The 27,350-nt window shown below is 40.6% G+C and overlaps 1 protein-coding gene across 1 annotated transcript in view; it reads left to right on the forward strand.

The window, feature by feature from the left end:
* The window catches only part of smyd3 (SET and MYND domain containing 3), a 70,997-nt gene that overhangs the window by 39,335 nt on the left and 4,312 nt on the right, over nucleotides 1-27,350 (forward strand). Inside the window, exons 6-10 of the mRNA XM_056412995.1 lie at nucleotides 13,301-13,368; nucleotides 18,445-18,547; nucleotides 19,118-19,228; nucleotides 23,798-23,885; nucleotides 24,087-24,261. Coding sequence (XP_056268970.1) covers nucleotides 13,301-13,368; nucleotides 18,445-18,547; nucleotides 19,118-19,228; nucleotides 23,798-23,885; nucleotides 24,087-24,261 — 545 coding nt within the window. The remainder of the gene's footprint in view (nucleotides 1-13,300; nucleotides 13,369-18,444; nucleotides 18,548-19,117; nucleotides 19,229-23,797; nucleotides 23,886-24,086; nucleotides 24,262-27,350) is intronic.

Consider the following 27,350-nt stretch of genomic DNA (forward strand, 5'->3'; position numbering starts at 1 on the left):
CTGAGTGTGCCAAGATCTCCAGCGATCTACTGCAAATATATTGTATGTATATAGATAATAACAATATTTGTCGCAATACACCCGCAAAACACGTCGTAGATCCGATGAGCGATTCTCCGAACGCTAACAGAGAATCCTTACTTTATAGTTAGATTTATTGTTGTTGTGTTGTATCTTAATTAACACAAACTCTTTGACATTTACAATAGTTTGTCTGCGCCGGTTTAACAACAGAGCTTCTGTGGCGTGTGTTGAATGTCGTCTTGAAACGCTTCATTAGTGTTTCAGCTGATACCTTTAAATACATGCGGTACATGTTGTTTTGAAGGCTTTGTGTGTGTGTGTGTGTGTGTGTGTGTGTGTGTGTGTGTGTGTGTGTGTGTGTGTGTGTGTGTGTGTGTGTGTGTGTGTGTGTGTGTGTGTGTGTGTGTGTGTGTGTGTGTGTGTGTGTGTGTGTGTGTGTGTGTGTGTGTGTGTGTGTGTGTGTGTGTGTGTGTGTGTGTGTGTGTGTGTGTGCTCTCACTATAGGAGATGGATGAGGGTAATTTCCATTGGCCCAGGCACTACTTCATCACAATGGTACACACACTGTACACATACACATATAACCCAAAGCACTATGTTATCACCATAGGAAACAAAACATTGGGTTTTAAATCCAATGCAGATTGCATTATACCTCACGCATAATGCTACACAGGGGCACGAGGTCAGTGTGAAGACTTTTGTTTGGACACATAAACAAACAGGAGCACACACTACAACAGAGGTGAGAGAGATAAAAGGAGTTTTCGTATTTCTTTTAGTTTTTTCGCAGAGCAGATGTGAGTTGCTAGTCACTAGAATATTTTATTATTTAGCGCCGTGTCCCTTAAATATCAGTGATCTACCTCTTTGCTTTGGCCTCTGCAGTAAACGATGGTAAACTACTTGTGACGGTATTGGCCGGGTCTTTTACATTCGTTTGTTGGCACAGAATATTTTATTCATGGAATATTTATTCAGCATAAGAATAAATAATATAGAGTGTAAACATGATTTTGATGCCAGATTAAAGATATTTTCAGATAAAATGCAAGGATTAAAAAGATTTATTGAATCAATTAAATGGCTAAGCACATTTAATGCATGAAAGCCCATTTTCTTGTATTTATTCATTCATTAGTTGAAGCCAAAAAACAGCGTCTGCAGAGAAGAAATGAAACTAAGCAGACCGGTTGTTTGTTGATGTTTTCTTTGGTTCTAGTTATTCATACCTATACGCTCAGAAGACTGTAAATCCTTCGCTCTTAAACCAGCTGTAATGGGTACGGTGTCATTATTAGGGGAATGAGTATTGATTAAACGGTATATTTTCCATAAAAACACCATTATCACGACAACACGGTCCGCTCAAAACATGCAGGAACACACACGCAGCGTATAAACACACAGGCGTTTTTTTACACACACACACACACACACAAACAGGTGCATGCACACAGATAATTGGATAAAGCATTTGACCTATAACCTGACGGCCTTTCTGGAGTGGGAGATAATTGTAGTTTTACAACCTCAGGGATTATGTGTTTGCGAGAGAATAAATCCATTGATGGAAGAGAATCATGTGTGTTTAAAAACGTTCATCAGTGTGTGTGTGTGTAATGATATAGGGGTGTCTAGAGAGAAGACTTTCCTTTATTGTATATATTTAAGAAGGAAGGAAAGAAGTAAGGAAGTATTAGTAAGATCTGCAGTAAAAATGTATCTTGTTTCTGGTATCCTAGATCTTCATAAACATCATAAATCATTAATATATCAATCTGTGTTGTAATATGTGAACACAGGCCAGACTACTGCTGTGCTCTCTTTCCATCTCTCCTACCTGACGATGCAAATCAGGGCTGTGCTGAACATTAACGTGATGCATGTTGTTATTTAAAAAAGCAGCATGAGCCTCGTGGCTCCTGCCTGCGCTGAGACAATGGAGCAGCGGGCCGAGGACAAACCTTCAAACAGTTGTGCAATAGAGGAAGAAACCCATCTGGGCCTAAAGAATGTGAAGTTGGCCCAAGTCATGGAGAGTTGTGTCGGTGTCGCATGTCGTGATGAAATGCCAGAAGTTGAACATTTAATTAGTTACTCGAGCATCCCGCTACCTTGAATGATAAGAGGTACTGAAAGGTGTGAGGGGAGTTCATCGGTTACTTGGCAACCGCCAGAATGAATGTTTGCCCCCAAAAACGTGTCCAAACTCACTATTTGTAAAACGTCCCAGAACACTGCTGACGTCTCTGTCATCACAGTTTCCTGAAGCCAATCAAACATTCTACAGTAGAAATAACACCAAAAATTATTTTAATAAACAGCAGATCAAGACCAATGCAAAGAATCCTGATCTGATGTGAGGTCCTGGGACAGGGATGTCGTATGTGTACAGACTGTAAAGCCCTCTGAGGCATAATTTGTAATTTGTGATATTGGGCTATGCAAAATAAAGTGAATTGAATTGAATTGAACAGTTGAAACTATTACAATTAACCTAAAATCAAGTGGTTACTCAGTTTGGGACTACAGATGAAAAATGACCTCTTGGCTAACTCTGGCACATTTACTGAAAGTAAAAAAATAATAATAAACCCACCAAAAAAAAGCACAAAACATTGACCTGAACTGCTGAACATCCTTGCTGTAAAAAAGTATAACTGGAAAAGATGGAAGTAAAACTCTATCATCTTGAATCACAATGCAAGAAAGGAGAGAGGAAAAAAATCTGAAGAGAGAGAGAGAAATAAAATGAGTCAGAGGGAGAAAGAGAAATTGGCTGAAAATGGCTGAGAATATAGGAAAGGAGAACTTCCTGCTGAAAAGCATCGAAGCCCAAAAGCTTTGAACTAAATTGCTGAAAATCCGTGTAGTGGAAATGTATAAAACTGCATCCTTTAAAGAATCCAAGTGATGCATCCAGGAAGAGCTGGAAGCTAATCTATTAAACATTAGAAGTAGGAGGTGTAGTAGCGGTAGTAGAAACATAGTCCTAACAAGAGTAGTAGTTTCAACAGCTGACATTTTAGTCGTGGTATAATTAGCACTAATATTTTAAATATTTAAATGGTTTTGGTAGCTGAAAATATGATGAAGGAGAAGAGGTACAAAATATGTCTGGAAGAAATAGCCTAAACCAGCTGACCGGAGAGGCTTTTAGGGCAATAGAGAGTTCAAAGGTCACCAATGTATTCATGGTGCCTTCACCAGAGGGAGGAGGTGGTGCATGCATGAAAGATGCACTGCAGAATATTACAATCAGCTCTCCTCCTTAAATTAACAAAAAGCAACATCAACATAGTTTTAAAAGAAATTCTCAGTTTGTGCTCTGATGTTTAACAAAAATGCAGATATTTGCTGCCAGATTTTATGTTTGGTGTTGCCATTTAAAATCTATATTTTTTCTAACTATGATATACAGATTAATAATTTGTTTGCGCAAAAATGTGTATTCTTTTGAGATCTTTAGACTCTCACTTTCACAAACTTTTTGCATTATGTGTGTTCAAAGCATGGCTGTCCTCAACCAAATCATTTCTTAGTCGTCAATCACTCATACGATGTTGTCGATTAATCAATTAGTTGTTTTTAACATTTGTGAAACTGAGTTCCTCCCCAAAGAATCATGACAACAAAAATCCAGTCAATAAGCGCACATTTAAAACCCAAATGAGAGGAGTGTACATTACATACATAATGTACATACATTAAGAAGTTAATAGTAGTGTTTTTATTTCATAAATCAGAACCACTCAAATCCAGCAGAGCATTCAAATGGGTGACGCTTATTTATGCTCAGTATCTTCTGGTTTGTGTCAGCCTTGATTAGACATGAAAAGGATGTTTTAGTTGTGAGATTAAAGGTCTGGATTCTCCAAATGCACTGAGAAAAAAACCTCTATTCAGAGCTGCTGCCTTCAGAGTGGAGGAGGAACATCTTCTCCCCGAGGAAAACACTTTGAATGCCATAAAGAACACTGCTGTGTTTACCCTCCCTTCTTCTTCTGGTTTAACCTGCAACCACACTCGGCTGAACTTCGCTCTTCTTTTCGTGTTTTCCTATTTCCTGCTGACGTCTTTTTATCTAACTATATTTATTTATTTATTTCCTTGTTGCTATGCAGAAACTACAGAGTGAGCAAGAGATGAGTAGTGAAGAGAAAGTACATCGACCTCTCGGGTTAAATAAATCTGCCCGTTAGCAGCGGTGATGCTGAATGTGCTGCAGCTGGAGGCCGTGCGCCCGTTTACCGTCTGAACGCCACTATCTCTGCATGCGTTTGAGATTGTGAAGCACGTTGTGGAGACGATCAACGTTGGAGCAACCTTCACCACTCGCTGATCACCTGCTCCACGGGATATTCAAAATTCAACCTTTAGTGGACCACTTACTCTGGGAATGTGTTTACAGCCATGATTTATACATATTTAACACACACACACATACACACACAGTGCCTCTAAGAAACATACATCCTAATATGTGTGTGTGTGTGAGAGAGAGAGAGAGAGCATATTGGTGTAGCAGCTCATGAGCTGAAAATGTGCCAACTTGACAAAAACACATGGACTTTCCTTTCATATTTCTCTCTGAGATGATTGGGTATCAGCATAGAAATAAGTCATTAGAGAGTAAGAGGCAATCTTGTGTTCGATTGCAAACACACACACACACACACACACACACATACATACATGCATACATACACCCCCACACCCCAGGGCTAATGTTGGGATAGTGTATCTGTGTGCATGCACCACATAGTATTTGGTTCTAGTACTCTCTCTCTCTTTCTCTCTCTCTCTCTTGCCTTTTCTTTTTCTCTCTCGCTCTCTTTTTCTCTCTCTCTCTCTCTCTCTCTCTCTCTCACACACACACACACACACTGTCAAAGCATTTAAAAACATGTTAGCATGTAGCGAAAGTCTTATATTTCAGATGTAGATTTTGATATCTGTGTTCTCGTCACTGATTGGTTGCCCATCCTGCTCTTGGCTTCCGGGCAGCACTTTTCAAAGCGAATGTTATTCCTTCAGTGGTCTTCCACTCAATATTCTGCTCAATGTTTTCCCAGGATGCACCTCTCTAATTCCGCCTGCCTACTCTCGTTCACGCTCAGCAACTCCACTCATAAATTTGAGAATGAGTTTAAACACACTTCTGCTCCACTCTCCTCCTCCGCCCTCCTCCCCTCTCTCTCCTGTGTCAAGCCTTTCCTCAATCACTGCTTTGTCTTTTGCCATGTTTTTCCATCTCATCCCTTCTTTACCTCTCCTACCTTTTCCTTTCCATCCCCTGATCATGTCTTCCTCTCACACGCTCCCTCTTCTGCCCTCCTGAGACGGGTTGGCTGTTTTTCTGCTTGTTTAAATGGAGACGGACTCTTGGGGGTGTGTGGCGAGCGTTGAACAAAAAGGGAGGGAGTAAAAAAACAGAAGAATTTGTTGTTCTTTTATCAAGTAGACCAGACAAAACAATCAGTATCCTTCTCGTCTCCTCTCCTTTGCTCTGCTCCTTTCTTTAGTTCTAATACTGCCATTCCTGGGTTTTTGTAATCTCATTATTTTAATGTCACATTTGCTTAATTTTCAGGTCATTTAATTTGAAGAGCAATAACTTCACACATTCATGTATATCCAAGTCTCGGGGGTGAGAAGTTTGAAACGAGGCTGAAAGCAGGAACATGAAGTGTGTCCACGCAGAAGGAAACTTTAAAATAATGTGTTGTCTTTATTAGCGAGTCAACAGTGGAGAGGTGACAGCAAATGAGGAGAGAGAGAAACAAAGACACCCACAGTGACGGGGACTATAGGGAAAAGCCACGCTTGGCAGTTAAATAGTGCAGCTGCCAATTCTGAACAAATTCAAAACACAAATTGGATGACATCAAAAAGAAAATACGTTAACTTCATCTTGTATGAGTGCATGGAGCTAGTAGCTATACGTGGGTATGATACACGACACCGGCGCCGCTGTGGCACGAGCTCAGACCTGTGGCGATGACATAATGTGGTTGCCTTCCAACAGCCCTTGAGCAGACGTATGATGCCCTCCGAGGCAGCAGGCGGTGCACATAGGACAGCTCGCTGACGGCTCCTCAGGGTCATCTCATCGGGACACCACCTCCCTCACAGTTTGCAGCACTGAAGTGACTCAGCAGGTTACGGCTCCCTCTTTACCACATTTACGGTTAAAGTCACATTACAGATACATTCCATCTTTATGAAGTGTTAGTGTGTGCATCTTAAATACAGCGAGTGTGTTGCCTCTTAAATAATGCATCTCTTTGCAGTTTATTGTGCTCGCCCTTACACATACTCTTATAGTGAGGAGACAATGGTGTAGGACATCTCTAGAGATCGTTGCCTCAGTTAAAATAATCTTTAAACTTGCAAAGAAAATCACCTTTCCAGTAAATATGGAACACTAGCATTTTATTTGGAGTCATGTTTCAAGTCCATGATTCGCTTTTAGCTGAAATGGGAACATTTGTGTAATTATGGCCCAATTAGAGTGACGGTAATGTAAAGAAAATACTTGAAAGAGACAGTAAATATAAGTAATCGTGATTAAAGTTTAAAAAAGTGTGAACGTTTATCCATGTTTTTTTCCTTTTTTATTTCCTCAGTAATTCTGTCTGTTTGTCTACGTGTCCATTGAGAGATAAAAGAACCTTGGTTCAGTCATAAATACTTTATCAATGCATTAATATTGCACACACACACACCACACACACACACAGATGCAGCCTTTGATTGGGTCTGATGGCCTTTGTAGTGTTTTCCAGAACGACAGCAATTGAACCAATTCCAGCAACATTTAAGACGTAAAGCATCCAGTCACACGTAGTTTGAACTGACATGACGGGACAAAGCAAACCGAAGTAATCCCCCTTCCATCCACTTATGGATGTTCCACCCGTATACGTTTCCAAAATGTCACTGAGATCATTTTGATCCGCCCCTCCCTCGTTGAATACTTAGTTTACCCGCCTCAGATGTGAATTCATAAAAGGATTGTGCAGCTTTTATTGCTGCATAACCTTCACAAATAAGATAAAAAGAGACCGTGTTATTTTCATAGCACGCACAAAGAGTGAAATGCACCCCTGGCTGCAAAGCGTCTCTGTGGTCCTGTGCTATATGCACATATTTCAAATGTGTACATTTGGTGCAAAAAGTGATCTTTTCAATGCAAATGGACCTCATTGCAAAAACAATCCACAAACATCAGGGCTTAAGTTTTAAGAGAAATGTGTTTACGCCTCGCCAGTCAGGACCCGAAGCTTTGTTTGAATATAAAAATGTTCTTTTCCTCTCTCCCATTGTTCTGCCTTCTGTGTTCTTGGCATAAAGGTGACAATGTACAAAGACTTGTAGGTTTATACCCGCCGCGGTGAAGCCGGAGCAAGCTGCGCGGGCCACGAATGATGTCATGTCAGCTTTGTTCATGCTTGATCGAGGCATAATAGCAACAGCCTCCAAAAAACTGAATTCAGAGGTTCATGATTTAAGCACTTCGACCACTTTGCACACTTCACTTCACACTTTCATAATTAAGCTCAACCACAGGCTGCCGTTAACTTCACACACACATTTACTGAAAGTGAACGTGTCACAACTCTGAGCATGTCAGCTTGGGTGATATGACAAACTGAGTTTTAATATTTTGAGAGTTGCTTTTGGGGTTTTATGTTGATCCATTACATTACAGTAAACATTATCCATTAACCCTCCTGTTACCTTAACATTTACTGACATATTTTACCCTCGGGGTCAATTTGACCCCAGCAATTAAAACATCCAGAAAATTATTAGAATTAATATTGTTTCCCAAGTTTAAGTGTGAGGTACTTTATGTTTGTTTGTTGACTACCTAAATAGCCCTTTAAATATATAAAAAAGTTGATATTTCTTATATGTTTGACACAGTGAAAAACAGCCTGGGGTCAAATTGACCCCAAAGAACACCGACATTAAACATTGAATGGGGTCAAATTGACCCTAAAGGTAACAGCAGGGTTAAGCTAAAAACTACAAGTTACATATTTCTCTTTTTGTTTGAATCGAAGTCTTGAATTCAGTGGATTACTAATCTATTAATCTATTTGTGTTTTTAACCTTACAATATTGTTTTCAGAACTGACGGTATGACATCCGAAATGCATCACGAGAGTAAAATGAGAGAAGCATCCTTCGTTTGTATTCCTCCCCAGAAGATGACATTTTCAGAGTGTTTTTGATCTTCTTTTTTTTAGTTCTTTCCACATCACAGGCTGTTCACCGCACCCATCAATCACGCGGCTGCCGTTGCCTCTGTTCCTCTATCTCACATTCATCATTTCTACACATTTCATCCAAATCTAATCGGCAGGAATATTGTGTGAGACGGGTTGAAAAATAAACGAGCAAACAAAAGTGAACGGATGTGGGGACTGACATGTTCAGCACCATCTTGACGGGGGGAAAAGCCTTCGAGACAAAATGCACGCTTTGATATCGTTTGTACAGATGCAGTAATTGTTAAATTCTGCACAGCGGGAATGGCAGTGCATGAATCATATCGGGCCTTGCATCCTCATTAAGAATCTGCTGTTTGAGAATATCTGTTTTATTATTGTCTGGAGCTCATTCAGCCCTCTAGACAATGTGACTCTGGCTTTCCCTCACACTGGTGTCCCTCCTCACGGGCGCTTCACCGCCTCATCTGAACCCACGCTCGCAGCTGTGGAGGGCTCTCTCTGTTAATGGGGAGGTTATAAATAAGCAGGTCAACTGTGGGGAGACTCTTAACACCTCTCATCAAAGTGGAAAAGAGCCGTTACCATGGTTACTGATGGACGACTTGTTTGGTGTCGCCCATATATGGTGTTCAGTGTTTCCCCTAGGTTTACAGACCGACAGACACAAACACTTGAAACATGTTGGTGTTCATTTATTTTCATGACCACCACAAAGGGTGCACGTTTTGTCACTGCAGTGGATTTTTCGGTGCTTTTCAAAGAAGAGTTCCAGAGCCTCTTGATGAGGAAAGTCAGAAACATCCGGCGAGTGAGAGTGTGCACGGATGTGTCTGCGCACATCTGTTTATATGTGTGTTGCATGGGGATGAATGTTAGTTAGTATTTCAGAAATGTTGAAGCCGGTGACGTTACTTTAATCCGGAAAGTAACGTACTGGACTTTCATTGTGAAGGGACGTTTTTAGTACCGGTAGTCTGACCGGAAGTGGCGTTGTGACCCAGGGTCGTTATGTTTGACCGCTCTATTTTGATAGCGGACGTTTAGCCAACGAGAAGGTGTTGCAGGACTGAATAACAAAGGACTAACTTTTGAATTAATAGTTGATTGGCTGCCGACGACGAATACCTCTTTGTGCCGGGAGAAATCGCTCTTCGTTCTTGACCTGAGTGAGACGGCAACACTGCCTTGATTTAGCGTGTACCTGAGGAGCCTGGATCACGACCAACCCACGACCGTGAGCTTTGATTGTTTGTTTTTTTCCATTAAATATTGATAAACTTGATCCATCGCATTCCAGTCCTGATTTCCATCGAGCGCGAGACGTCCGGCAAACCTACTCCTTTATTGTCATAAAAGACGAGAAAAACCTGAAAATGTTCATATTTGAGAATCTGGAAGCAGATATGTTGAGCTCCGCCCAGCTGAGCGCCCGGCCACTGTTTGTTTACACCTCCTCTTCACTCCATCACCCCATCCCTCTCCCTCACCATCCTTTCTGTTGTCTCTGCACGGCCGTCCCTTCATCCCCGCTGTCACTAACCGAGGCCGCCTTTTCCTCATGAGGTGAACACTGTGGGGGACTCGGTTACTCCTCGACAGGAGATAGGTCTATGACGTGGGCAAAATGATTCATAAATATCACGCTTAATCTTCAGGCACAGTTTTATTTTGGACTTCTCTCGCCAGCGTGTGCAGAGCGTTGTTCATCTGGTCGTTTGTGATGCAACATCAGCTCGAAATCCTTTAGATAACTTTGCTTTCTGTTCTCCAACAAACCCTTCTCGCCAACTTCCACCGAAGTGCATTTACGTCTTAATATATTGTTATTCATAGATAACGTAGTGCCGTGTTAAATGTCTTTCTCTCGCACTGTAATGCATGATTTACGGCGCAGATGATGGATGATTGTGAGAAGAACTGAATAACTAGGAAGTGTGTGGGATAAGAAGAAGGAACTGTGTGTGTGTGTGTGTGTGTGTGTGTGTCTCTGTGTGTGTGTGTGTGTGTGTGTGTGTGTTTCTATGTAATCATGTTTCCTCCTGTCGGCTTTATAATGAATAAGTTGAGTTAAAAGCCTCATTTCCCACGAGGCCCGACTCTTACGGTGTTTAATTCAACTGCATATTCAAAATCTATCTGGCTGAGTTCTGATCCGTGAGTTTCAGCAGAATCGGGAACATCTGTCTGCGGCTCACTCTAAATATCACGCTGCCTCTCTGTACGCCCCTGAATACTAATGTTCCTCCATTTTAAATGTATTCCTTCACTTTCCTCGGCTCCTTGCAGACGGGCGCTCCGCGGCCACCAGCACACTCAGACACGCTTGTTTACCAGCACATCAAATAACTTTTTTTTGTATTCTTAATTTGTTCATTAATCTTTCACGTCTTTGTTCACTTCGTTTATTGTTTGAGTGTTTATTGCTCTCCCCTTTCATCATCTCTCTCCGTCACTAACTTCTTCAAGCGTTTTGTTTTTCAAACCTTCAGAGAAACGAAGCATCGCCATCCCTCGTTTGGAAAGTCTCCTTTGTCTCCTGAAAGCCGGGACTCTTTCATCAATTCGCTCTTTAAATCATGCAGACCACCCAGGTGCATTGTGGGAGGTTCATCCACATAAGTGGGAAAAGCTTATCCAGTATTTAGATTGATGATAAAGTTACATTGAGTCCAGGTTTCAGTTGTGGCTCGTAGTTTTAGGAGGAAACATCGTTCACTCACATGATTCTATTTGTGTTTTTTTGGTTAGGTTTGTGTAAAAATGTGTGCAAAATATGTAGATACATACAGGACTGTCTCAGAAAATTAGAATATTGTGATAAAGTTCTTTATTTTCTGTAATGCAATTAAAAACAAAATGTCATGCATTCTGGATTCATTACAAATCAACTGAAATATTGCAAGCCTTTTATTCTTTTAATATTGCTGATTATGGCTTACAGCTTAAGAAAACTCTAAAATCCTATCTCATAAAATTTTAATATTTCCTCAGACCAAGTAAAAAAAAAAGATTTATAACAGCTGAGTGTTTGTCAAGGCTCAGGAAACCCTTGCAGGTGTTTCGAGTTAATTAGACAATTCAAGTGATTTGTTTAATACCCTACTAGTATACTTTTTCATGATATTCTAATATTTAGAGATAGGATATTTGAGTTTTCTTAAGCTGTAAGCCATAATCAGCAATAAATCAGAATAAAAGGCTTGCAATATTTCAGTTGATTTGTAATGAATCCAGAATGCATGACATTTTTGTTTTTTTAATTGCATTACAGAAAATAAAGAACTTCATCACAATATTCTAATTTTCTGAGACAGTCCTGTATATATTTCAATACGTGATGTCTTAAAAACATGTGTAAGCGTGAAGATTTCAGATAAGTTGTAATAACATTCAACAATATTCATTCAATCATTTAATCATTCACTCATACATATGTACATACATACATTCATACATATATTAATTTAAACATACATTCACACACATATATTCACACACACATACATTCACATACATACATACATTCACACACACATACATTCACTTATTCACACATACACACATACATAGATACATTCACACACACACACACGTACACATTATACACCTACATACATACATTTACTTATTCACACATACATTCACACACACACACACACACATACACACATACATACTGTACACACGTACATATATACATACTGTACACACAGACACATATACATACATTCACACACACATACACATATACATACTGTACACACATCCACATATACATACATTCACACACACATATACACATATACATATACATACTGTACACACATACACATATACATACTGTACACACATACATACATTCACACGCATATACACATATACATACTGTACACACATACACACATACATACTGTACACACGTACACACACACATACATACATACTGTACACACAGACACATATACATACATTCACACACACACACACACATATACACATACACATATACATACTGTACACACATCCACATATACATACATTCACACACACACACACATATACACATACACATATACATACTGTACACACATACACATATACATACTGTACACATACACACATACATACATTCACACACACACATATACACATACACATATACATACTGTACACACATACACACACACATACATTCACACACACACACATATACACATATACATACACACACACATACATTCACACACACACATATACACATATACATACACACACACATACATTCACACACATACACACACATATACATACTGTACACACATATACACACACACATACATTCACACACACACATATACATACTGTACACACACACACACATACATTCACACACACACACATACACATACATACAGTCTTCAAATGATGCACCCATTGACTTTAAATGATGTTCACAGCTGGAACTAGTTTCTCTAAACCGTTAATAGCTTTACTCTACAGTGTTCCAGCTGTTTAAAAAAAGGAAAAATCTGATAGACTGCTTTCTTATCTTCTTGTGTCGTTCATCTCAAACATTGATCAAGTTGAAAGTGGTAAATCACTTTCATATCAGCTCCATTTCCCTTTCGCTCTTTGTGTTTCCTCCCTTCAGTGTAGTTTTCAAGGTCTTGTTTTCACAGGCCCTGGAGGAAACACAGATATTCCTCTTGTTCTCCGTTTAAAACCAACTGACACGTTTACCTGGTGGAGGAAAATATTACCGGCGTGTATTTGATTTAAATCCTTTATTCTCCTCTTAAAGAAATCCTTTCCTTGGCTCTCACACAACCAGGTGGTGCTTTTTACACATTCAAATCCCTTGCATCGCAAAGCAAAAACTTTGTGCCGTTTCACTCGCAGTGCTCGTGGGGTTTTGCATGTGCCAAAGATACGAACAAATGTTCAGAGCGCACGATGGAGGGTGTTGTTGTTTCCCTGAGGCGGTTTAACAAATCCGCTCTCTCGTCTTTTATCCTCTTTCTCTTCTTTAGATGACGTGTAATTGTTTCACCATCAGCGACGGAGAGCTGCAGGAGATTGGAGTTGGGCTGTATCCTAGGTAACACACACACACACACACAAACGCACACACACAAAGGGCAATGTGTGAAGCATACACCACTAAAAAGCATCATTAATATCAATCTAGCTCATAACCATTGTTAGATAGTGCCTCTCTCTCTCTCTCTCACTCAATTTAAATGTGGCTCTTGAGTTACCTGCCAGCTCACCGCGCCCCGACCAACCCCACCCGTCCTTCACTTCCAAAGCCCGCCCCACCCCTCCCTCTTTTCATGACAGATCTTTGAAGCACAAGGAAGAAGGGAGAAAGGGAAGTTTTTTTCTTCGTTTTTTTCCGAGGTGGTAAAATGAATGTTGACAGAGTATTATGAAGCTGTCGCGAGGAAGACGGGGAGGGGATGCGGAGAGAAGTGGGAACGCATGGAGAAACACGAGGTTGGACTCCAACTGATATGGTGTGATTCTAGTCTGGCATGTGGGAGTGAAACACACACACACACACACACACACACAGACATTGAGCTAGGCAGTATGCATTGTAATCCCTGTATTGAGTCCCGGGTGAATAGTGTGGGATTTGGCCTGCCTATGCACATGTTGTTAGAGCCACACACACACACACACACACACACACACACACACACACACACACACCACACACACTCCAGGTATCTCAGCCGGGTTATCTGGCCGGTGTCGAAATGTCAGATGGTCACAGTGGCTTTGCCAAGGCTCGTGTGTGTGTGTGTGTGTGTGTGTGATTTGTTCCCGTAACTCATCCATAAATGATGGGCCCGTTCGCAGGATGGTCCCCTGCCTATTCACATTTAGGGTTGCTTAGCAACAACTGGGTTGGCTGAAGAGAGAGGGGGATTTCCGTGTGGAGGCGACACCTCTGTTCACCTCTGTTCATGTTTCTCTCTCTACTGTATGTCAACAACTTGTATTTATTCTTCATTTGGTGACTTTTCCGTCTCCCTTTCTCCTCTCGGCTCGTCTTTCTCTCTTCTGTCCCCGTCTCCCTCGCTCTGCTAATCAGATTATTGAAAACATGATGTAAAATCCCATCCTCTGAGGTCTTTATCGAGAGCAAATTGATTCTCAGTAGGATTGATAACAAGTTTCACTCCATCTCAACTCAGAGTGACTCAAACTCAAGTGTAGCCACAGAGATGCACTGCAACAGGAAGGAGAGACGAGCTGACTCCATCCCACCCGAAAGCCAGTAATCCCCGCCTGTCTGTGTGCTCTTTGCATTATCTTGAGAACCTCTCATCCAATCTACTTCGTAGGTTTTTTCTCTTCTTCTGGGAACCAAGGGAGTGCCATGTAGAATTTGGTGCAATTACGACATGTTCAATTTTAATAAACCGAGCCACGGCTTGGGTGCCACAAATAACGTTACCAGCGGCAAAATACCACCGGCATTTGAAGTCCACATTCTTTAAAACCGTGGTGGTTATTTTATATCAGTGCACCTATTTGGATATGACATTAACTCCGATGAGTGAGATGGTTGTGAGTAAATAGGTTGTGTTTTTACTTTTTCTTTCTTTGTCTTGATTTTCTTTCCCTCTTTCTAATTTTACGCTAACTTGAAACTTTTTTCAGAAGTAAAAACTATTAACTATTAATATTAAAACTATTAATACAGCATGGTGAACATCCTGCATTCATTTCTAGTTCCATGGAAGAGAGAGAGAGGAATCATGAGCACTGTGTGACTTCAATTTACCTACGGTAGCTTTTCCGCAGTTTTCCATTCTAATATGAAGCTGGATCGTTTAATGAATAATTAAGCGTCATATTTGAAATTGTTATATTTTGTGAGTCAAATCTGAATCTGTCCTCTGATGTAGAAATATATATTCAGAAGTATACAGTTAAGTTTCAGTGTTTTGGGTTGAGTTATTTCAGGCTACAATGAGTTACAATAGTAACATTATTTAATAGTTTATACATTATAATTTTTTCTTTATTTAAATTTTCAATTTATTTAACCAGGAAATGCCTCATTGAGTCACAAAGTTTCCGACAGTACATAAAACAGTGACAGACAATATAAAAGAAAATATAATTTTTTAGATCACTTTTATTTGGGGCCACACAGTTGGGCCTCAACTTATTATTTAAGTTCTTAAGTATTATGTCAACGCTCTGCACTACAGTTATTTATTATTTGTAGTTCTCTTTTATCGAGTAAAGCAATGAAGCACTTTCACACAACAAAGACTCAGTCAGAGATAATCGGCCTCTGAAAAATAAATAGTCAGCTCTCCTTCCTGCTGCACTCAGCAACAGTTTTCTGTTTGTGTGCGCAGATATTTCTAATGTGAGATGTGGTTCAGTTAATTAATCTAATTAGTATGCTAATGAGCTGCTCTCATCAGATAAAAGCATAATTTGGAGGGCTTGATTTCTCGTTGGTATTCAACCCGCAACTTCTACTGTAGAACAAAGCCAGGGGGTTACTGTTTTACAAAGGCTTGTCACACACACACACACACACACACACACACACACACACACACACTCTTTATCTCTTGCCATTGTTTTCCTTCTATGAATACGATAAAGGAGAAACGATGTAATGGAGGCTCTCGTAAACACAGACACACCTCTCCGGTATTGTTGGCCAGCCATGTGTGCAGTGACAGTTAACGTCTGTTTTATGGGTCAGGGAGGTTTTAAAATACTTAATACATAAATAAAAAAGAATCGTCAACATTCACAACGATTACAGGCGAAAGATGCACATCAAGCACACACTTCACAATCAAGTCAAATCACCACAATTCAATATAGTTCCATTCAGTATTTTATTTTAAGTCTTGTTTTTTTATTTTTATTCATGAAGCGAAGAGCACATATAAGGCAATTATATGACAATAACTCACCTGTTTATTAGGTGCACCCAGCTAAAGCTAATGTAATCTAATGCAACAGTCCTGCATTAATCCTACTTTCATGGAAGATGTTTCAATGTTTGTCATTATTTGGGAAACATTATACTTAAACCATTCTTCTAAAAGACTTTTAACATTTCAATAAACTAATGTTGACATAACAGGAGGGTGGAAGAAGTACTCCGATCTCTACTTCAGTATCAGTACTACAGTGTAAAATACTCTTGTAAACATCCTGTTTATAAAATGTTGCTAAAGTAAAAGTAGAAAAGTAAGTATAAGCATTAAAATATACTTTAAGTGATCTAGTTAATGTACTTATTATGCAGAATTGCCCATTTTAGAACAAATCAATTATATTCTGATGCATCTCTTTAATGTTGTAGCCGGTGATGGTGGAACGAATGTCAATGACTTTCAATACTGTCAGGTAGTTTCATTCATAATAATACGTCATAAATCATTCACAAAACATGAAGAGAATTCAATGTGAATTACTACCATGAAAAAGTATCAAAATACAGCTTTTTTTATTATAAAAATAAGCCCCGGTAGTGGTTCCCCCTCGGACCCCTCTACTTAAAACCACGGCGCCCCCCCAATATAACAAATCCCCTTTTAACCCCCCGCTTACACTTGTGTTTTTCTTATTGTCTAAAATGATGTTTCATTATGATTTTAATAAAAACCCAGGAAGATATTACTGGTAATATTAAGCATAAAAGCTCTTCATGTCCTCAAACAATAACATGTGACATGAGTATTGTGATGCCGACACCGTCGGTTAGTGTGCGTGTGGATGTGTAGGAGGACTGGCTGTGTATCCACTTAGAAAATTAGGAAATGAGTCTTTGTTGTGACAAAAGTGGAGTCCCCATCGTTTCCAGATGTATTTGTGAATACGCGTCGACAGAAAGAAATGAGTGACATTTGTTATGACAGAAGCAGCAAACTCATTTTATCCAACTGTGCAGAGAATGATCTGTTTGTGTGTAACTTTCTGTCTGAGGTTCATTTGAGCAACTCAGTCTGTACTTCTATGTGCAGGATTATGATTATTGTGTGTGTGTTATATGTGTGTGTGTGTGTGTCCGCTCTTTCCCTTTAATCTTCAGGTGATGATGGCAGGCTTCTGGGTGACCTAAAGTAGCCATGGCAACAGATGACTGTTAACATCAAATACAAGATATGTGTGTGTGTGTGTGTGTGTGTGTGTGTGTGTGTGTGTGTGTGTGTGTGTGTGTGTGTGTGTGTGTGTGTGTGTGTGTGTGTGTGTGTGTGTGTGTGTGTGTGTGTGTGTGTGTGTGTGTGTGTGTGTGTGTGTGTGTGTGTGTGTGTGAAGATGTATACATGAAACAAGAGGAGTTTTCATTCATACAAAGTATTTCTTTAGTTTTTTGTTTGTTTTGTTTTTCTCCAGGCATGTAAACATCTTAAACTACAGGTCTGGTATTATTTATGTTTTATATTAAACCAGACTTGCTCTCGGATGAAGGCACATTTCATCGTTTTCAATCAAGTTTGCTTGACTGAACAACTCCTCTACAAGGTGGTGTTGATCTGGATATGCAGGATTATGATTATTGTGATATTTAACCCCCTAACTGCACCTTGGAGACAGGGATGACAGACGTATGGCATTCCTGCAGCCGCCACACGAAACAGGCTGAGAGATGGACGGTCATCCTGAGGGAGTTGGGTCTTTACATCTATTTATTTTTTATTTAATACACAGCTCTGTGTAAAAGTAGAATTCATTGATATTTGCCACCTTCTATTTGAAGCTGTACTTCCTAAATGAGGCATTGTGGGTTTAACGGTTTCGGTGGGTGTAAATGATGTCTAGGTGAAGCCGTATGCAGGAAAACAACCTTTTTAGTCGTCAGGTAATTCATCCCTCTTCGAGTGCGGTTTCAAAGGAGAATTTGAAGCTACGTTTTGTGTGTTTTATTTATAAAAATATAAATAAATGACCATTTCAGTCAACATTGGTCTCACTGATTTGAGAAAGCCCAAACCAGTTGGACATGTGGCTGTCGGTGGCTCAGCAGGACGAGGCTGGACGTCCTTTCTCTAGCTTTACTTTGCTCTCTCTGTCTTTATGACAAGCATTTAATCACACATACAATTCTCTCTCTTTTTTCCCTCCCATTCTCTCTATCTCTCTCTCCCTCCTGCCGCTCATCATCTCGTTTGCTCTCTCCCAGTTTATCTCTGCTCAACCATGACTGTCGGCCGAACTGCGTGATGGTGTTTGTGGGAACTAAACTGCAGCTCCGAGCGGTTCGGGATATCAGCCCTGAAGAGGAGGTACCGCATGAAGGGAACACGACTAGTGCTATCGACTGTGACGTTGCCTCTGCTTTTATGTTCATGTTCTTTGTGAGCGATATTTATTGAATGTTTTCATCTGCTGCTCTTATTGATGGAGGAACCGATGCCTCGGGCTGTTTTGAATGACGCATAACCTAAAACATAGACTCGGATTTTACATGGACATAAAATCACTGTGTGAAGTTTATCGTAGAATTTATAATATATATTGATAGTAGAGCAATACACCTAATTTTATTAGAGTATTTCTCAAAGATTTAGACAGATTTAGAAGATAAATATCACTTTTAACGCAACGATAAGTCCAAACTTGGCAGTTTCTCCTCATTTTCCATACTCTGCCATCCCTCCGGATGACGTAATGAGATGCATCCACGCCATCTGGAAGATAGACACGCACGCTTTACTCCTACAGTGTCTCTTTCCACCAGAAAGCAATCTACACAATTTAGATTTTAAATGATTTATCCTCCTTCACTGCACCGCATTTAACGATGATGTATACAATGTGGGAAACGGGCAAACTGAACTGTTCCTCTGTTTCAGCTGACTATAAGTTACATTGAGACGTTGTCGCCGACTGAAGATCGGCAGAGACGGCTGCAGGAACAATATCATTTCACATGCCGCTGCCAGCAATGTGACTCTGCACACGAGGTAACGTGAACACAAATGACATTTTCAAATATTGACATACTTGTCAATCATTTCCAAACACAAACTATGCAAATCTCTATATTTACGTGAACATGATAATCCTCGGGGTGATATTCAGAGTCGGGCATTTATCCGATTTTAAGATGTTTTATGTTCCTAAATATTCTTATTGTTGTGGATTCACGTGTCTGGATACACTTCTCCAAATGGAAACAAGTGAGGTGACACAGTGGAGGAGCTTACTTTACCTAAAAGCATGAATTGGATTGCAGTGTGTCGCTGGTACGTCACATTATGAGAAACTCAATGAAAGTTCCTATCGAGTTTAAAATGACTGGAATGTCCATCAGTAAAACACACACACACACACACACACACACACACACACACACACACACACACACGTACAGTGTTGTTTTCATGACTTTTTGGGATATTACATTAACTTTCATTAGTTTCCTGGAAACCATAACTTTAGACTGCTCTAACTTTGCGTCCCTAAAGTCTTCAACTTAAATGTAATGATTTACAGTCTGTTATGGGGATGTGCATCGTGTCCCCACACTGTCACTGTGTAATCACATGCATGTCCCCACAAGACAGGTAAAGCGCTCCAACACACACACACACATGCTGCTGTGTATCTGTGCGTGACGTTTTTCCGTGTGCACTTCCTGTCCTCTCCTAGTGTTGCCTCCTTGCTCCCCTCTCTCTCTCTCTCTTATCTCCTGTCCTTGTCTTCCCTCCGTCACTCTGTTACGCTTCACCTCTTCACACCTCTCTCGCTCTCTTTTCTCTCCTCTCTCTCCGACCACCTCGTGAAGAATGAGAAATATTATCTTGTCTTTCAGCTGCAGTTTCTTTTCCATCCATCTTCTCCTTTTCTTCTGCCATCACTTCTGCCTCTTGCTTTGTTTTCCGTGTGACACTTTGCTGGTACTCTGCAAAACACAGCAAACATGTGTGTGTGTGTGTGTGACACTTCTGTCGTTCCGCTCTTTCCTTTAATCTCAGGTGATGATGGCAGGCTGCTGGGTTGTGACCTAAAGTAGCCATGGCAACGGATGACTGTTGACATCAAATACAGGAAATGTCGTTGTTCACACTGTGTGTGTGTGTGTGTGTGTGTGTGTGTGTGTGTGTGTGTGTGTGTGTGTGTGTGTGTGTGTGTGTGTGTGTGTGTGTGTGTGTGTGTGTGTGTGTGTGTGTGTGTGTGTGTGTGTGTGTGTGTGTGTGTGTGTGTGTGTGTGTGTGTGTGTGTGTGTGTGAAGATGTATACATGAAACAAGAGGAGTTTTCATTCATACAAAGTATTTCTTTAGTTTTTTGTTTGTTTTGTTTTTCTCCAGGCATGTAAACATCTTAAACTACAGGTCTGGTATTATTTATGTTTTATATTAAACCAGACTTGCTCTCGGATGAAGGCACATTTCATCGTTTTCAATCAAGTTTGCTTGACTGAACAACTCCTCTACAAGGTGGTGTTGATCTGGATATGCAGGATTATGATTATTGTGATATTTAACCCCCTAACTGCACCTTGGAGACAGGGATGACAGACGTATGGCATTCCTGCAGCCGCCACACGAAACAGGCTGAGAGATGGACGGTCATCCTGAGGGAGTTGGGTCTTTACATCTATTTATTTTTTATTTAATACACAGCTCTGTGTAAAAGTAGAATTCATTGATATTTGCCACCTTCTATTTGAAGCTGTACTTCCTAAATGAGGCATTGTGGGTTTAACGGTTTCGGTGGGTGTAAATGATGTCTAGGTGAAGCCGTATGCAGGAAAACAACCTTTTTAGTCGTCAGGTAATTCATCCCTCTTCGAGTGCGGTTTCAAAGGAGAATTTGAAGCTACGTTTTGTGTGTTTTATTTATAAAAATATAAATAAATGACCATTTCAGTCAACATTGGTCTCACTGATTTGAGAAAGCCCAAACCAGTTGGACATGTGGCTGTCGGTGGCTCAGCAGGACGAGGCTGGACGTCCTTTCTCTAGCTTTACTTTGCTCTCTCTGTCTTTATGACAAGCATTTAATCACACATACAATTCTCTCTCTTTTTTCCCTCCCATTCTCTCTATCTCTCGCTCTCCCTCCTGCCGCTCATCATCTCGTTTGCTCTCTCCCAGTTTATCTCTGCTCAACCATGACTGTCGGCCGAACTGCGTGATGGTGTTTGTGGGAACTAAACTGCAGCTCCGAGCGGTTCGGGATATCAGCCCTGAAGAGGAGGTACCGCATGAAGGGAACACGACTAGTGCTATCGACTGTGACGTTGCCTCTGCTTTTATGTTCATGTTCTTTGTGAGCGATATTTATTGAATGTTTTCATCTGCTGCTCTTATTGATGGAGGAACCGATGCCTCGGGCTGTTTTGAATGACGCATAACCTAAAACATAGACTCGGATTTTACATGGACATAAAATCACTGTGTGAAGTTTATCGTAGAATTTATAATATATATTGATAGTAGAGCAATACACCTAATTTTATTAGAGTATTTCTCAAAGATTTAGACAGATTTAGAAGATAAATATCACTTTTAACGCAACGATAAGTCCAAACTTGGCAGTTTCTCCTCATTTTCCATACTCTGCCATCCCTCCGGATGACGTAATGAGATGCATCCACGCCATCTGGAAGATAGACACGCACGCTTTACTCCTACAGTGTCTCTTTCCACCAGAAAGCAATCTACACAATTTAGATTTTAAATGATTTATCCTCCTTCACTGCACCGCATTTAACGATGATGTATACAATGTGGGAAACGGGCAAACTGAACTGTTCCTCTGTTTCAGCTGACTATAAGTTACATTGAGACGTTGTCGCCGACTGAAGATCGGCAGAGACGGCTGCAGGAACAATATCATTTCACATGCCGCTGCCAGCAATGTGACTCTGCACACGAGGTAACGTGAACACAAATGACATTTTCAAATATTGACATACTTGTCAATCATTTCCAAACACAAACTATGCAAATCTCTATATTTACGTGAACATGATAATCCTCGGGGTGATATTCAGAGTCGGGCATTTATCCGATTTTAAGATGTTTTATGTTCCTAAATATTCTTATTGTTGTGGATTCACGTGTCTGGATACACTTCTCCAAATGGAAACAAGTGAGGTGACACAGTGGAGGAGCTTACTTTACCTAAAAAGCATGAATTGGATTGCAGTGTGTCGCTGGTACGTCACATTATGAGAAACTCCAATGAAAGTTCCTATCGAGAGTTTAAAATGACTGGAATGTCCATCAGTAAAACACACACACACACACACACACACACACACACACACACACACACACACACACACACGTACAGTGTTGTTTTCATGACTTTTTGGGATATTACATTAACTTTCATTAGTTTCCTGGAAACCATAACTTTAGACTGCTCTAACTTTATGCGTCCCTAAAGTCTTCAACTTAAATGTAATGATTTACAGTCTGTTATGGGGATGTGCATCGTGTCCCCACACTGTCACTGTGTAATCACATGCATGTCCCCACAAGACGGGTAAAGCGCTCCAACACACACACACACATGCTGCTGTGTATCTGTGCGTGACGTTTTTCCGTGTGCACTTCCCTGTCCTCTCCTAGTGTTGCCTCCTTGCTCCCCCTCTCTCTCTCTCTCTTATCTCCTGTCCTTGTCTTCCCCTCCGTCACTCTGTTACGCTTCACCTCTTCACACCTCTCTCGCTCTCTTTTTCTCTCCCTCTCTCTCCGACCACCTCGTGAAGAATGAGAAATATTATCTTGTCTTTCAGCTGCAGTTTTCTTTTCCATCCATCTTCTCCTTTTCTTCTGCCATCACTTCTGCCTCTTGCTTTGTTTTCCGTGTGACACTTTGCTGGTACTCTACCAAAACACAGCAAACATGTGTGTGTGTGTGTGTGACACTTCTGTCGTTCCCGCTCTTTCCCTTTAATCTCAGGTGATGATGGCAGGCTGCTGGGTTGTGACCTAAAGTAGCCATGGCAACGGATGACTGTTGACATCAAATACAGGAAATGTCGTTGTTCACACTGTGTGTGTGTGTGTGTGTGTGTGTGTGTGTGTGTGTGTGTGTGTGTGTGTGTGTGTGTGTGTGTGTGTGTGTGTGTGTGTGTGTGTGTGTGTGTGTGTGTGTGTGTGTGTGTGTGTGTGTGTGTGTGTGTGTGTGTGTGTGTGTGTGTGTGTGTGTGTGTGTGTGTTTTAAGATGTATACATAAAATAAGAGGAGTTTTCATGAATACAAAGTATTTCTTTAGTTTTCTTTCTTTTTCTCCAGGCATGTAAACATCTTAAACTAAAGGTCTGGTATTATTTATGTTTTAAATTAAACCATACTCACCGTCGGATGAAGACACATTTTATCGTTTTCAATCAAGTTTGCTTAACTGAACAAATCCTCGAGAAGGTGGTGTTGAGAGAGTGAGAGAGTGAGAGAGTGAGAGCATGTAGGTCAAGTATGTTCATGAATGTGTTGTCTTTAAAAACATGAATGTGTACTTGGTCTGTGTGGATGTTCAGGTGGTCTCTCTCCTCCCTCTCCTCCCTCTCCCAGGACAGACTCATGCTGTCAGGGCACGAGTCGGCATGGCGCCTCCTGAAGGAGGCTCTACCCAGACTGGAAGGACTGAAGGCAGAGTCAGGTATCTGTTACCACCAAGTTCCTCTTCAGCCAAAGGACCCGAAACACGTTCATAATCCACCACCTACTGTAACGTGGGATGATGATTAAATAAGTCGAGGCCTCATAAAGTTGTCTTTGTGAATTCGTTGGTTTTCTTTGGAGAAACAAGTGTTACATTTTTTACTTTTATAACTGTTGCTTTTCCTGAAATGACCTCCAGATTGGGGAGCGCTACTGGAGGGCTGTAGTCGTCTCTTAGCGACTGTTGTTGGGGACGTGCCCGATGAGAACCTGTATAAACTCAGGATGACGGACATGGCTGTAGATGCTTCCATCCACCTGGGACACTGGGAGGAGGCTGTGGGACACGGAGAGAAAACACTCCCAGTATACAGGTGAGTCGGAGTATACAGGACTGTCTCAGAAAATTAGAATATTGTGATAAAGTTCTTTATTTTCTGTAATGCAATTTAAAAAACAAAAATGTCATGCATTCTGGATTCATTACAAATCAACTGAAATATTGCAAGCCTTTTATTCTTTTAATATGGCTGATTATGGCTTACAGCTTAAGAAAACTCTAAAATCCTATCTCATAAAATTTTAATATTTCCTCAGACCAAGTTAAAAAAAAGATTTATAACAGCTGAGTGTTTGTCAAGGCTCAGGAAACCCTTGCAGGTGTTTCGAGTTAATTAGACAATTCAAGTGATTTGTTTAATACCCTACTAGTATACTTTTTCATGATATGCGACTATGGGTGAGTGGGTAGCAGGTCCGTCTTTCCATCAGGGGGTTGGAGGTTCAATCCCCGCCCTAGTCGATGTGTCCTTGAGCAAGACACTTAACCCTGAGTTGCTCCCTGTAGCTGTGTCTACAGTGAATGAATGTAACTACTGTAAGTCGCTTTGGATAAAAGCGTCAGCCAAATGACATGTAATGTAATGTAAAAATATTCTAATATTTAGAGATAGGATATTTGAGTTTTCTTAAGCTGTAAGCCATAATCAGCAATATTAAAAGAATAAAAGGCTTGCAATATTTCAGTTGATTTGTAATGAATCCAGAATGCATAACATTTTTGTTTTTTGAATTGCATTACAGAAAATAAAGAACTTCATCACAATATTCTAATTTTCTGAGACAGTCCTGTATATGTGCGTCCGTGCTTTACCGAAAAAATCTTCTGGTGCCTTTAAATCCCTTCGTCAAGGCTCACATGCACAACTGTCGTTACCAATGCATCGGTGTAAGTTGTTTCATGTCATGTTGTATATACAGAAAAAAATTAGAAAATAGAATCTGTAAGTGTTTTGGACAACAAAATCTTTAAATTGAACTTCAATGCCGATGTCTTAACATCTCCAGATGTACTTTGTGATATCTGGGCTTTAAATCATTTTGTTTACCTTTTAATAGATAAAATCAGGACCTGAAATATATAGTACTTAAAAGTACAATATTTGATTCTGACAGTGGTGAGAAAAGGAAGTATTCAAAGTGGTGGCGTTAAACAGGGGGAAGATAAATATAGAGAAGAATAAAATGTGCAGCAAACACAAGTAGAAAGAAAAGGAAGACAAGAACATCCCTGGGAAGAGGAAAGGGAGAGCACACTAACACAACACCTCCTACAGCTCTTGTCCTAATAAAAGGGGAGATTACTCAAAGCAAATTAATCAAGAGCCAAATAAATACAAAACCTTTGAGTCATCTACTTGTCAGATGACTATAAATAACATCACCAGTTTGATTCGTCTCCAGCTTCCTCTTGTCTGCAGTTTGTTTTTCTATCTCACGTCAACTTTTGTGTGTGTGTTTATGTCCAACTAATTGATCTTATATTAAGGAAAGAGCTCTCTCTCTCTCTCTTTCTCTCTCTCTCTCTCTCTCTCTCTCTCTCTCTCTCTCGTAGTTAAATGAGACAGGATCACAAGGGAGAGGAGAAAAAGTGTTGTAAAATCGAAAAAGATGCGATAAAGTCAACCCAAAGAGGATGAGAAGAATGCATTGAGGATTAGTTTGGCAAAGATAGGACACAACAATGAAAGAGAGAGAATTAAAAGGGAAGGAGGGAATAGTATTCAGGAGAAAATAGATGGAGAGAAAGAGAGAGTAGGAGGCAGATCTTCCATATTAATCTGCTATCTTCCTCTGGGCCCTTCAGATGGCAGAGAAGAAAGATGGCTGCAGGAGTTCTCTCTCTCTCGCTCCCTCACTCTCATTCTATCTCTCTCTCCGTTCCTTTCCCTCATTCTGTATTCCTTTCTTCTTTCACTCTCTCTGCAGGTCTTTTTTCTGTTTCTCTCTTCAGTTTGTGATGTATTGAGAGGGTTTAATGCAGCAGGCTGCACACGCGTGTGGAATGTCTCCATGCTGCACATGTTTTACTGATAGACGTGCACACACACACACACACACACACACACACACACACACACAAACAAACGTGTCTCATGTCTGCACATCAATATGTGTATTCTGGCACTGCTTACACACATACAGTTGAGCTCTGGAAGCATTTTGATGTTTTGTAAGTTTTCTTCTTCTTCTACTTCTTCTTCCTGTGAGTAAACTCAAATATTGAAGATGTTTTTATATATTCGCGATTATCAGGGCAGCACTAATCGAGACTAACAACTAGAACTTTTCTATGATTTTCAGCTTCCATTCATTTGCCTTTTTTGATCAGTCCCTTAAAAAAAGCAAGTATTTCCAATATGCATCAATGCAGAGAGAAATGTGTTGCCTAAGATGTTCCTGCCGAGCCGGCGGTCTCACAGGACCAGTGAAGTGCACCCACGCCGTCAGTCTTCATGGATCCGTCTGTGGGGTCCAATCAAAACGTATCTGAAGCACCGTTCTGGTAGAAGAATGCCCACGAGGCGTAAACCTGCTGATGTTTGGATTTTAAAATCTGCATTGAAAATGTAAATCCGAAGGGTTGCAAGGTGATTGACGGGTCTATCAAATAACTCTTAAATCATTGGAACGAACCGATGCGAGAGACGAGCGCGTCCCTCTTCGGTGTGAAGCGCTCGTAGACGTGAGCCGGCCTCAGGGTCACCGTGGTAGGTCACCGTGGTCCGGCTGCACGCGGACTCTCCTTTTGGTGTAAATGTGTCGGGGAGAAGGATCAGCGAAATAATATTGTAGTTCAACTGTGATTTTAACATCCGCGTAAATGCTCTTTTGTTTTCCCTACAGATGAATTTCGCGAGTGTTGAAATGAAATTACTGTTCCATCGGACTGAAAACAAAATACAATTAGGGAGAATGCTCGCAGCTCATCTTTCCTCCCGGTTGTGGTTCTCCTCGGTGAGATAATCCACGTTCCCCCCTCACCAGCGGCAGGCCGTGGATCTTTGGTTCAAACAAGAGCCTCATTAGTTCCACTGCATTTGCGGGGAAATTCTACATTTTTCCTCAACTATTATTAATGTCTCCTCCTCTCTCCTCCTTGCCCTTTCTCTTACTCGTAGCC

The sequence above is a fragment of the Pseudoliparis swirei genome, chromosome 4 (genome assembly GCF_029220125.1).
Source record: "Pseudoliparis swirei isolate HS2019 ecotype Mariana Trench chromosome 4, NWPU_hadal_v1, whole genome shotgun sequence".
Taxonomy (NCBI): Eukaryota; Metazoa; Chordata; class Actinopteri; order Perciformes; family Liparidae; genus Pseudoliparis; species Pseudoliparis swirei.